Source organism: Cololabis saira, chromosome 9 (assembly GCF_033807715.1).
Source record: "Cololabis saira isolate AMF1-May2022 chromosome 9, fColSai1.1, whole genome shotgun sequence".
Lineage (NCBI taxonomy): Eukaryota > Metazoa > Chordata > Actinopteri > Beloniformes > Belonidae > Cololabis > Cololabis saira.
In genome coordinates, this window is record NC_084595.1 from 15,395,218 (window position 1) to 15,408,140 (window position 12,923).

At 42.1% G+C, this 12,923-nt stretch overlaps 1 protein-coding gene across 1 annotated transcript in view; it reads right to left on the reverse strand.

The window, feature by feature from the left end:
• Positions 1-5,230: 5,230 nt before the first annotated feature.
• The window catches only part of castor1 (cytosolic arginine sensor for mTORC1 subunit 1), a 34,082-nt gene continuing 26,389 nt past the window's right edge, over positions 5,231-12,923 (reverse strand). Inside the window, exons 8-9 of the mRNA XM_061730534.1 lie at positions 11,632-11,726; positions 5,231-6,741 (exon numbers count right to left, since the gene is read on the reverse strand). Coding sequence (XP_061586518.1) covers positions 6,670-6,741; positions 11,632-11,726 — 167 coding nt within the window. The 3' untranslated portion in view covers positions 5,231-6,669. The remainder of the gene's footprint in view (positions 6,742-11,631; positions 11,727-12,923) is intronic.

The following is a 12,923-nucleotide window of genomic DNA, read 5'->3' on the forward strand; positions in this document are numbered from 1 at the left end:
GAGGGTGAGGACAAGAACTGGGAGGAGAGAGAGAGATGATGTGAAAGCATGTAAACCATGTGCAGAGCAGGCCCTGCATGCAACCGAGTACCCTTAATTGGTCCTTATTCCATATTAACAAGAACTGAATACAGAAATGCTCCACCGACAGTCCCACGAAGCATTATAAAAGATAGTTACGGGCCACATGAAAATGGACCACATTTCCAGGTACAAAGAGATGAAAAAGACATTCGGATGTTGATAAAACAGCTACCAAGGGATGCATTTAGATAAATATCCACAAAGAGAATGAAACTGATAAAATAATTTAATAAATGAATATGAGACACACATAGAAACAGAAAGGCGTACATAACGTCCAACGGAAACGCAAAATGACTAAAAAAGAAAAAAAAAGCACTAATAGACACGAAAGTGGGGAGCAACTTAAATTACCTAAAAAAAAAAAAAGCAAGACACACAATGAACAGAAAGAAACTCATCTAATAGGAGCATTGAACACTTTAGTTTTAGTTCATATATGTTCTCCTAACAGCTTAAAGCTTGTACAACAGACAGATCATGCAGCACAGCTCCTGACATAATTCATGTATGTGTATATTTATTTGCCAAAACCGGTCCTATTTTTTAAAACATTTGAACTCTTATTAAAAGTATAAATCTTTACACAGAGGTACGAGATACAGAGCATCCAACTTTGCCAAACATAATAAACTGTCCAACAAATGTAACTGGAGGAAGAACTTACTGCGGCGCATCTGATGTCTGTCGACGTTAGCACCCATGGTGACAGCGGTGAGGGATTTTGATTACCAGGTGCAACTTCACTCGGGACAGTGGCTTATTTGACTTATATATATACTATTTGAAGTGCACAATCATCTACACCCACCCCTGTTGTCACATGCAACCTTCAAACAAACACAATGAATAACACATTTCCATGATGACAGTGACAGAACATTACTGAGTTTTGACAGAGCTATGATGACATATTCAGATAAAGCAAAGATAACTTCATTACATTTTTTTGTATTTTTTAATGAGTAACAGTCTGCACCGCAAAGGACTGCATGAAAACTAGTAATTCCACCACCGTCTGTGTATTAAAGCCACTTACAGACACTTAGGTACACCTGGTGTATCTAACAAAGTAGTGAGCGTAGGCTGTTGACATTTTTTTTTTTTTAAAAGGTCCATATGGGACAAGGAGTATTGTCTCTGCCCTGCAGAGACGGGGATAAATATGAAGCATTTCCTCCAAAACAAGCATTTATTTGGATGTGCGATGCTGCTCCCAACTCAAAATCTCTGAAAACAACAGGGCATCTGACGTCTGCAAACACATCAACTAGTGACACATTTTTGGAAAGACAATAGATTAGACAAATACAGCATCCTCAAGTCCGTCTGCTCCTTGGATATTCAGACGGATATTAAATAATTCTGAGAGCTCTAAAAAGGCTTTTGGTTTTGCTGTTAGCAGCAAAACTCCTATCTGCATGTATATAGTTTACATAATCAAAAAAGAAAGGAAGGAAATTAGATATATATGCCTGATTGCTACTTTGTCAAATGTCTCACATCCTGGCCATGAAATCTTTCCTCCCGTCAGCGTTCTTTAATACTTTTTTTGCCTTCCAATCTGAACCGAGAAACGTTAATTATGATCCATTGCGTCTCCTATCATTAGTTTTATTAAGCACGACAGAAACCAGTGTAGGTGAAACGGTGACTGGGAGGAACAAGTCACAAAATTTAGGCCTACACATAAAGGAATGCAAACCCACACTGTTATGTAACGGAGACTCCTCTGTACACGGAGCCATCACACTTTACAACGCTGGACAGGGGGGGGGGGGGGTGACCATCTGACTGCTGATGCAACATCTAGACTAGATTACTGTAATGTGTTATTAGCAGGATGTCAAAGTAATTTGCTGAATAGGCTCCAGCCGGTCCAAAATGCAGGAATCAGAAGGAGAGACCACGTCTCTCCAGTGTTAGCGTCGCTCCATTGGTTACCCGTAAAATTCAGAATCCAATTTAACATTTTATTACTTGCGTATAAAGCCCAAAACAGCTTAGCTCCGCATTATTTGCAAGACCTGATAGGGCCTTATGTTCCTGTCAGAGCTCTCCGTTCTCAGAGTGCAGGTTTACTCGTAGTTCCTAGAGTATCCAAATGTAGATTTGGAGGGCGGGCGTTCTGCTATCAGGCACCATCACTATGGAACCAACTTCCAATCTGGGTTAAGGAGGTTGACACCACCTCCACCTTTAAAACTAAACTTAAAACCGTTCTGTTTAGTAAAGCCTATAGTTAGTGTTTAGTAAACCTCTAGCAGGTGTTGGTAAATCTCTAGGTAGTGTAATCTCTAGTGTGTTAGAGCAGTGGTCCCCAACCTTTTCTGTACCGCGGACCGGTTTAATGTCTGACAATATTTTCACGGCCCAATTTAAAGGTGTAGCTGATAAAAACGAAATAAAATGACCGGTATTAAAAACTGTGGTATTTTCGCTATAGTAGTAGTAATAATAATAATACAAATAATACAAATAATAATAATACAAATAATAATAATAATAATAATAATAATAATAATAAAACATCATTTTTGAAGACATAAAATGAAATAATGGAAATTGTAAATTACCTATAATATCAGTGTTTCTATAAATGTGTTTTTATGTTTGTTTTATCATTAACGTTATTTAAAGCCAGGCTTTTATTTTATTGTTACATAAAATATAAGTAGACCGATATTTAGTGCTTTTATTTTGAAGGCGTCTCACCGAGACCTCGTAAACATCCGGCGCTTCGGACTTTAATGGTAAAAGTTTAACGGCAGAGAAAGTGTGTCTGAAAGACTAAACTAGTGTCGGGAATGCTAAAGTGGAGCCTAACTGACACAAAAAGCACCTGCTGATGAGGATTTGTGCAAATTTAATACCGTATTTATGTCCAGCTTGAGTTTGGTCGCTCATGTATTGTGGTAGCTTTATTGCCGACCGAGCGAGCAGCTGCGTCGGTCTGTATTTAAGTTAAACTTATATGAATGTAGAAAGACTAACTATTTTATTTTATTCCTTTATAGCTCTTACGGTGTGTTTGCAGGTCATTGCATTCATCATCAGTCGGGGATTCTACAGAAATTATTTTTTAATAATTTTTTTTTTTTTATTTATTTTTTTTTTATTTATTTATTCTTTCTCTCTGTGCGGCCCGGTACCAAATGACCCACGGCCCGGTACCGGGCCGCGGCCCGGGGGTTGGGGACCACTGTGTTAGAGTAGCTCCTGTAGTTTCTTGTGCTGGCCCCCCCTTCTCTTCTATTTTTTCTCTTTTGTTCATGGTGCAGCATCCTCTGCCGGTGGCGAAGAGCATCTCTGAATGCAAAACACCGGATCCTGCAGCGTGGTAGTGAGAGGGGCAGGGTAACGGCCCGGGCAGGCGGGGGAGAGATTTGTCCGTCAAGACTCCTTTCCCCGACCCTGCACCCCAACCTGGGACTTGCTGATTGGGCCGGAGCTTCGGGAGCTGCGTGCTGGCCTGCAGTCCCCACCCCTGGTCATCCTATTGCTGCTTCCACCTGCCTGCTGTGCTGTTGACGTCCCCGACCCACCAGTCTGGCCCTCAGCAGGAGGGTCCCCCCTTATGATCCAGGTCCTGCTCAAGGTTTCTTCCCTCCTAAAGGGGAGTTTTTCCTTGCCACTGTTTGGCTTAAGGTTTTTCCTTTCCTTGCCATTGTTTATGTAATAACTGCTCGGGGGTCATGTTCTGGGTATGGGTCTCTGGAAAGCGTCTAGAGACAACTTTTGTTGTATTAGACGCTATATAAATAAAATTGAATTGAACATCATGACACTTGACAGTCAAATTAAATGATTTATATTTGTGGCAGGGTGGAGAGGATGGGACACACGCACCTGTGTCCCATCCGCCTGAGTGGCTGCCGCTCTCCACCCTGCCTGCCTTATAAGGCAGAGCTGGACAGCAGCGAGGGGTGGGAGGAGCTGCTGGTGGATGCTGTGGGAGAAGGTGCTTCTGCACGTGTGTGGCGGTGATCTGGGTGATCTGGCTAAATAAAAAGGGTTCTGCACAAAACTCCGTGTCCTCTCCTGTCGGTCGGGCCCCGTGGCACTGGCCGTGCTACAATATTTTTTTGGTATTCCTATTTTCATCTAGATCACCGTAACTATTCTTTCATTGCTGCTGGATCCCTGATTCCCCCCCCCATAAAGTTCCACCTAATCTAGAAACGATGACTGTTACGCTTCTCTCGTTTTTGCCTCTCTGGGATGTTGCCATTCAACAATGTTCTCCGGTTGAATACGTTTCTCACAGCCAAACTGAGCTCCAGAGGGGTCCCAGATAATCACTCAGCCGTATGAGCCTGGTAAAAGAATGAGATCCTTTTCAGATAGAAGAGCAAAGTTCTACTGTTATTCTTTAGTACCTTTCATCAGGTTTTTTTAGAACATTAATCAAAGTCATCTTTTTCTAATGTCTCGTTAGAAATCTCTTGTTTTTGTTGGTATTAGACTTGCACATTTGTGGTTATGTTATATTTATCTTAACAGTGCCTCCTATGCCTAATCATTTGTACCAACATTCATGTTCGTCGCTGGAGAAAAGACGATTGAATATAAGATCGCTCTGACTCAAAGTTCAGCTGAGCAGACGACCCAGAACAGAGTCATCATTCATCCACCGGCCTGTTCAAGGTCACGGAGGTCAACTCTCTAAGAAAAGTGCACGGGTGCACTCTGGACAGCTCACCAGCCCTCAATCATTTTGTACTGTATTTGTTATAGAGAAAACCCACCGAGCACGGGGAGAACATGCACATCACTATGTTGCTTTTGCAGCATAACTTCAGGAACACCCGTAACTGCCTTTCATTTAGGATATTTTTCCAGTTTTTTCCCCTCCTTTCATAACGTCTTTCTCAAACTTGAATATATAGGAGTGACATTCTTGACATCGTGGCTCAAGGACTTCCTTTTAAAGCTCGGGCGATTGAAGTGCAAAAGTTATTTTTAAGTCACCGTCACCCCCCTCAATCACATCTGTTCCTTACTATGAAAATCCACAGATGACTGGAATCCTGAATCATGAGTGGGTGATGACACTGTTCCTGCCGCGAGGCAGCCGCTTGCAGTCGTGAGCCACCAAGCAACACCTGGGTCCCGTCAAGGAAAACAAGCACAGCCATTTTCTCTCTCATCCTTCTTTATTTTCTATTGAATGAAGCAGCACAAAGAATACAAACGTTTACAGAACACTTCAAATTGTATAAAATGTACCAAAGAAAATATTCTACGTGATATTTGTTAAATCAAACATTTATTGTGCAAATAAAAAGTAGCTAAGACATAGTGTTATTGACCTTGGGTAATGCTGATTATTAAAGAAAAAAAATGCTGACCTCTTATTTATTTATTTATATATATATATATATATATATATATATATATATATATATATAAATATAAAGACAGAAAGAAAAAATTCTACCAGTATTGTAGGATTCATTATCTCACAATTGTGTTGGATTTTGAAGTACATACTTTCACTTCCCAACCCTGACATGTGGGGTCAGGGTCCCATATGGTGTGACGGTTAAATGACACAAAATTTGTACTAAAATGTTCTCATCAAATACCTCTTTGCCTAGGTATTTAAAAAATAATTAAAAAAAAAGAAAATGGGAGAAAAAGGTTGGGAGTTGACCCCCCCACTCGAATGGCCACGTGAATGCCCATAATGGAGCTTTACAAATATGTCTGTGGAGCTGAGTCAATCGCATTTTTCGAAGAACAGCTTCCTGCGAAATGACTAAAATATTATTAAGACCATGAAATGGCATTTCTTGTCCCAGCTTAGTCAGACACAAGCAAATGTGTGATGTGAATCACAGGACGTATTGGCCATGAACAATACTGCAAGTACAATTTTATGGGAAGTTTAATACAGAAAACTTGTTTTTAGCTTCCTTCCTCCAGAAATATAAGACTTATAAACAGAGCTGCTCTCTTCTTCCCCTCTGAAAACATTCAGGTTCCCTCGACTTGACTTTAGTAGAATGAAGGGCTGCAACATGGTTTACTTCCACACTACCTTCACTTTTTATGGCCATGTTTTATAATATTAACAAAAAAGGTAGACTAACTGTGTTTTTAAACTACTGGTAACAAGTATGTGAGAATAAAAAGTTATTAATTCAGCTTCCCATAATAAGCAAACGGATTTCAACTCCTATCGTTCACATTCGTGCCTGACCTGCTGCTTGTTTATTTGAATAGATGAGCGCCATTTATGTGTGTGTGTGTGTGTGTGTGTGTGTGTGTGTGTGTGTGCATCTAGAAGGAACTGAGCACCGTGACGTGCACGCGTGCACCTGTGGGCTCCTGGGACTCGGTGCATCCTGGGTCGTAAGAGGTGAGACAGGAGGCCGAGCGGGCCGAGCGGGTGCACGCCACAGAAAAGCAATTCTGGTGTTCATGGCAACGTTTCTTGGTGGTTGATACCGCTGGTGATGCAGCGCTAAGCTAGGCACAGAGTCAACCTCCCTTCCTGCCCGCCGTCAGAGCCGCCGTGGAGCTGGAGGAAGGAGAGGCTCGCCGAGCCCCCATCATCCAGCGTCCCAGCTGCCTCGTGGATCAGCTGGTGCTCGGCTCTTTCCTGCGCTGCTGCAGCATGTCTGTCACACTCACTATGTCCTCCTCAGGGACCTGGAAATGAAAAACCACCTCTGTTAGATCCACTCGGGCTGCAGTCGCGTGAAAAAGGGAATATCCCTTCTTTTAATACAAGTCTTTTGCAAAAAATATGATGAAAATATTACAATTTTAATGGTTCTTAGCATCGGGAAATTCAACTTAAGGTGACCAGTATATGACCTTTTCAAAAAGGCAAAAAGAAAAAGTGGGGGAGAAGAAAAAAGGGAAAAAAAGGGCAATACCAAGTACCCCCTTTGATTGCTTCCCTCGGACAAAGTGTGTAAGTTGCAGCCAGATGTTGCTAATCATCGGCCCTTGATGAACGGATCAGACAATGCCAAGAAGGAAAACATAAGTCAATGTCTTAGAGAAGCAGTTGCCGCTGTATGGCAACCTTGTAAAGGTTTGTAAAACCATTTCCAACTAATTTGGACTCTAACGTTCAAGAGTGAGAAGGATTATTTACAAGAGGGAAGCAATGAAGCTGCTGATCTGTCAAGGAGTGGGCGTCCCAGCAAATTCTGCGGTGCGACCAAGCGCCAACCCTCCACCTTCGGGGTCGAGTCTCACGCGGAACTAAGAATGGTTGCAGTTCCCCGCCTGACCAGTAGAGGTCAGCTGTAAAAGCGAGTCAAACAAACAGTTTTTGCAATATTTGATATCTTTTTTTCCACTAATTAGCAGGCACTACTTTGCAAATCTGGGGGTAATGGAATCGTGACTAATATCAGAACTGCATTTTTATTTTGCGAAAAGGCTCGGCGGGAATCCGCCCCCTCCCTGTCGGTGACTCAACCCCCGGATACGCCGGTGAGAGGTTGATGGATGGTACTTAGTATTGCCCACAAGATTTTTTTTCCTTCTTTTGCATAAATCTTTGTTAAAAGACAAGAGGGAGCTATAACTTTAGCACAAGACTAGATTATTATTAAAATATAAATGCATGTGCGTATGGTAAACATGATAGCAGCAGTTGCTAACACGCTGAGTAGGCGCCTTTGTCAAGAACATAATTTGCATTTTCTTTTGAAAATTTCCCCGATTTTGATTAAGAAGGAACCAGTTACTCATCTTTTATCTGTAATTTGACCGATTACCTCCTAACATCCTCTCTCTACTACCATGCAGCGAGCCCCTCCCTCTACGAGAAACATTGTTTCCTGCAGGTAGAAACAACTATAGGACATCGAGAGTCAGCAGTAACAGGAAAGATGCAAGCAGTTAAAATTAGACAACCAGTTGAAAGGTGGGTTAAAGATCAGATGATGCAGGGAAATGGAAGAACAGGTCGAGCGATGATGGTCAAAGAAGGAAATGCAGATGAAGGCTTCCGTGCGTCGCTGCTCTTTTGTGGGAATCTACAAACTCTGAAAGGACCAAAGCAAGTCTATCTTTTTAATATTTTGAGTTTAAACCTAGAACTAGCCGTTTTCTTTATTAAAAAAGGCGAATGGCGTGTGGAACCCTGGGTATTCTTGTGACGGACATGTCCCGAACAGGTCTTTATTTGACTTTGAGATACAGAAGGACAATCATCCCAACTGTGTTCAGGCCCAAACAAAAAGGACTAAAATAAGTCTCTGAAGGTGCTTGCTGGAATTCCCCTGACACAGTAGTTTCTCTTTTAAAGAGAAAATATTCTGATGAATTCAGCTATGTGTGCCAAAGGCAACCTCCCTTCACGTCCTGTCACAGGCTTGCAGTGACGTGGACGTGTTCGTCTGAGTGGAATGAGCTCCACCATTCCTCTTACCACGGGTTTTACAAAATCACCTCATTTCTCACTCTCTCTCCTTAAAAAAATATTTGCTGTGTCATTCGCACAGTTAAGGTTAAGGAGTTAAGGTGACACAGCGTGCTGTAAAAGCTGCGCATGATGCTCAAATGTATAACACATCTCACGCTACAATGAGATAGGTACAGATTTACCGCTGTAGAAGAAGAAGCTAGAAGTGAAATGACATAACATTTATTACACGTTTCATCACCCTCTCCGATTACATCTATCAACTAGTCACCGTGGTGCTAATTATGAAATCTACCGCATCGTCACTTCTAAATTTCTTCAGCGTCAAACCAGTGGAATTTGCTGTTTTTTTCCTTCTGCAAGACGACAGCTGAGAACGTCACAAGATTTATGTAATACGATGCAAGAACCTGTGTTCAGCGCATCACCAACGTAACCGTGAAGAGGCAAAAAAAAAGGGGGATTTACGTACTTGAATCATCCAGAGGGCGGGATATTAAAAGCACAAGGATTACTCAAAGAGCCACATCAGACAAAAAAAAAAAAGAGAAGTAAAAGTGAGTGGTGGATATACTGATTAAGCTGCTCAATTTCAAATATTAAGGATCATTAAATTGCTCAGCGGTTGTGGTGTGTGTGTGTGTGTGTAATGATGCGTGTCTTAAGGTCAGAAGTGTACGAGCTCAACACACAGCTTGTTGTCTTTGTTGTTGTGACGACAAACATGAAATTATATCCTGATAGTTCTTCAGGGAAGAATGTTGCACAACGTTTACTTCTTGACCTGATCCCTATCGGGGGCGGTTGTACTGTGAACCCAGATAAGTGGGTAAGACAGTTCTGTTATGTTTAAATCTCACTGGATCGCCGTGGCAGCTTGAGCTGAACCTGCTGCAGATCAGTTAGCGTCGCGCTTCAGATGGAATCGTGTTGAAGCAGCATTTCAAATGTCAGCGGGTAGAAAACCTGGGCGACGCGTGCAAACCTGGAAACCGTGTGCTTCGCTATCCGTTTCAGATGGTGAAGTGGCTTAAACCACAGACAGAAGGTTCACTCTCACCCGTTTCAGAAACTCGGGTAACGTATACAAGAGAGCCTGTTACCATGGCAACCGACTCTTGAGTGCAGGTTTTTTTTTTTTCTTTTAAAATCGTTCTGGAAAACCAGAGTCGCTCTCCGTCACCTTCTCCTCAGAAAGCTGAGACAGGTTGAAGTTCATCAGACATCCCATCATTATTCACATTCTGGGCACATCAGCGAGCAACAACACGTCCTTTGATTGACGCAGCAGCTGCAGCGGTTACCATGGAGCTGCGTCTGTGTTGGGAAAGTATATTAGGGCTCCGAGTAGATCGCTGGGCACGCCCCAAGGTGTCGCCGTCTTTCTGCAACGCCACCTAATCTGTCCATCACATCACAAACGGCTCCCACTGTGGGCTCAGTTGTGCTGCTTCACTTCGCCGCCACTTCCTGACTACAAGCCCCTAAAACCCACCAAAGAAGAACTTCACAGGGTTTTTGGGGAGCTGACATGATTTAGAAACAAACAGCTACTAACAATTCTTCAAAGAGCATCCCTCTCCCACCTCTACGAATAAAAATGTGTGATTGGACCAGAGGTGTCAAGTAACGAAGTACAAATACTTCGTTACCTTACTTAAGTAGAAATTTTGGTTATCTATACCTCACTGGAGTAATTATTTTTCAGACGACTTTTTACTTTTACTCCTTACATTTTCACGCAATTATCTGTACTTTTTACTCCTTACATTTTAAAAACAGCCGCGTTACTCTATTTCATTTCAGCCTTTAAAAAAAACTATCCAGTTAAATTGCTCCATCCGGATAGAGTGAATTTGGTTGTGGTTGTTTCAGATGTTCTTGTCCAGTTTTGTTCTTACATCCGTTCCCTCAGATTCCTGCAACTAAACTTGGATGTACATTCCAATAAAGGTTAGGATAAATGATAACATGCCTCTGAAGTTTGACTTTTTGCACCATTACAATACTTATAGGCAACTAGTCATCATATCTCCTGCTCTCTGAAACACATGTTAATGCTCAATAGTACACATATATGGTTCTTTAATATATTTACATTATACTAAGATGCATTCATTTTCAATGGCTTTTGTCCTTAATGGCTTTTTTCCCCCTTACATTACTTTTACTTTTATACTTTAAGTAGTTTTGAAACCAGTACTTTTATACTTTTACTTGAATAAAAAACTTGAGTTGATACTTCAACTTCTACAGGAGTATTTTTAAACTCTAGTATCTATACTTCTACCCGAGTAATGAATGTGTGAATACTTTTGACACCTCTGGATTGGACGCGCTACTGGCCCGCAGATTCCTGAGAGAAAACCATTCAAACTTGTGCAACGAATATTTGTCGTGTGTTTAATTACAAATGCCCGCCAGACGGTGCGTCACTTTGCCAGTCAGGTTTCACGATAAGCTTCAAGTTATTTAGGGGGAAAAAAAAAAAAAGTAACCGAGATAAAACTTTCAAGATAACACAAATGGCAGAAGGTTCCCATAATGTTGGCCTACCGAAGAAGAGAGTTGTGGTTGATTAGCAAATAAAATGAGCAATAATGAGATCAGGAAATGAGAGTTCCATACACCGCATACACCGGACAGCCCTGTGATTCGGACGGGTGCTGTGAACGTCCTGAGGGTTCGTCGCTCGACCTTAACGATTCAAAACTGCAGTCAAGCCAGTTTTCTTAAGAAAAGCTCGGATCTCTAGCGTGAAACAATCTCAGGCCTGTTTTTACTCATCTCCCCAAGTCTCTGTATTGTTTTTATGTGTTTTCATTGCTTTCTTGTCTATTTTCTCATCTTACTGCTTTCGTAAAGCACTTTGTGTATGAAATGTGCTATAAAATGATACATTTTGCAGGAATGCAAAAAATAAACTAGGAAAAAAAGAGCAAAAAACTTCAGTTGTTTAATCTCCAGACTAACACTTTGGCCTTTTTTGCTTAATTAAAATAGCGGGCCAGAAATGCTTCCACTAATAACACTGATACTGCAATCAGTACGACGACACCTCAAAAGGACAGCTACTTAATGTGACTTTTGCATGTTTCTGAACATCTGAGCTGAACCTCCTCGGTCACTCGCGACGCCCAGGCTGCAGGACTCACCAGAGCATGGTCGAAGCTGAAGGTGCTGATGTAGTAGGCGGAGATGTCGCCGTCGGCGAGAGGCTGCGATATCTGCGCGACTATGCCGCATTCGTCTGGAGAAGACAAGACGCTTTTATTATGAGAGAGGCAACCACAAAATGACAACATTACTTCTCACATGTTTAGCAGTATTTCATGAGGCAATGTTAGTTTCAGTTTCACTAGAAGGTGTGATCGAGCTCTCGTGGTCCCCCGTTCCGCCGTCCCCCCGGCCAGGACGAGAGTCCTGCAACTTTGGATTTTCATCCCGTCATCTCTTGCAACAGCTGTGCAACACTTTAGGGCTCAACGCCAAACATCAGTACTGATGAAACACTCGGAGCTGCTGCAGACATCAGAGCAGAAGTGACTAAAGACACTCAAGAGAGTAATGTTTGACCTCTGACCCCTGCAGGCAGAATGTTTAACATGACGTCTAAGCGAGGCTGAATATTTGCATAAATACAAAGGCCTGGACCTTAAACCTTCCCCTCCATGGTTTTATGAGAAACATTCAACATATTTAATTGCTGAGTGTAAAGATGTCGTCAGGTTTGCACATGCAGTGAGTTAACGATCTAAAATGAGAGGATTTCTGAAGATGGTCAGGTCACTGCTGAGGTTGAAAGCAATCACAAGGATCACAACTCAGATAGAGATAAAGCTGCGGGGAAAGAAATTTGTCAGCAGGCTGATTGTGTGAACGTCGCACGGAGGTGCAAGACCAGCTGAAGCCGCCACGGTGCTGCACTGCAACAGAACTGTTATGAATCTTGACTTGCAGGATCCCACGACAACTCCTCTGCTCCATTTTAGAAAATAGAGTATTAAAGATCTACCCCCCCCCCCCCCCTCTTATGAGACTAACCAGCTGTATTTGTTCCCTCCACTGATTTAAGTGTTTCTCGACTTTTCCAGATGTTTACTCCACATTATCTTGACAAAACAGAAATACAGCTAACTGATGCTTGCCGGCGGAGCTGAAGCACAGCAGAGAGGGAGCAAGGGGGACCCACAAGTCAAGTCTTCCACCATTGTAAACTCATCAAGTTCTTGTGCAAGACCACATAATGAGCAAAAGTAGCATTGTAGACGTCTTGGTCGGAAGCAAAAGAGAAACAAATGTAGATGTTTAAATTTGGTTTTGCTTGGAGTCAAATCAATTTTATTGAGGCGCATGCCACGTGTTAGTGTTTTAGACGGACTGTGATCCAATCTTGATCACATAGTGACTTCCTCAAAGCAGTGGTTACTGTGCTCGTTCTGCGTTA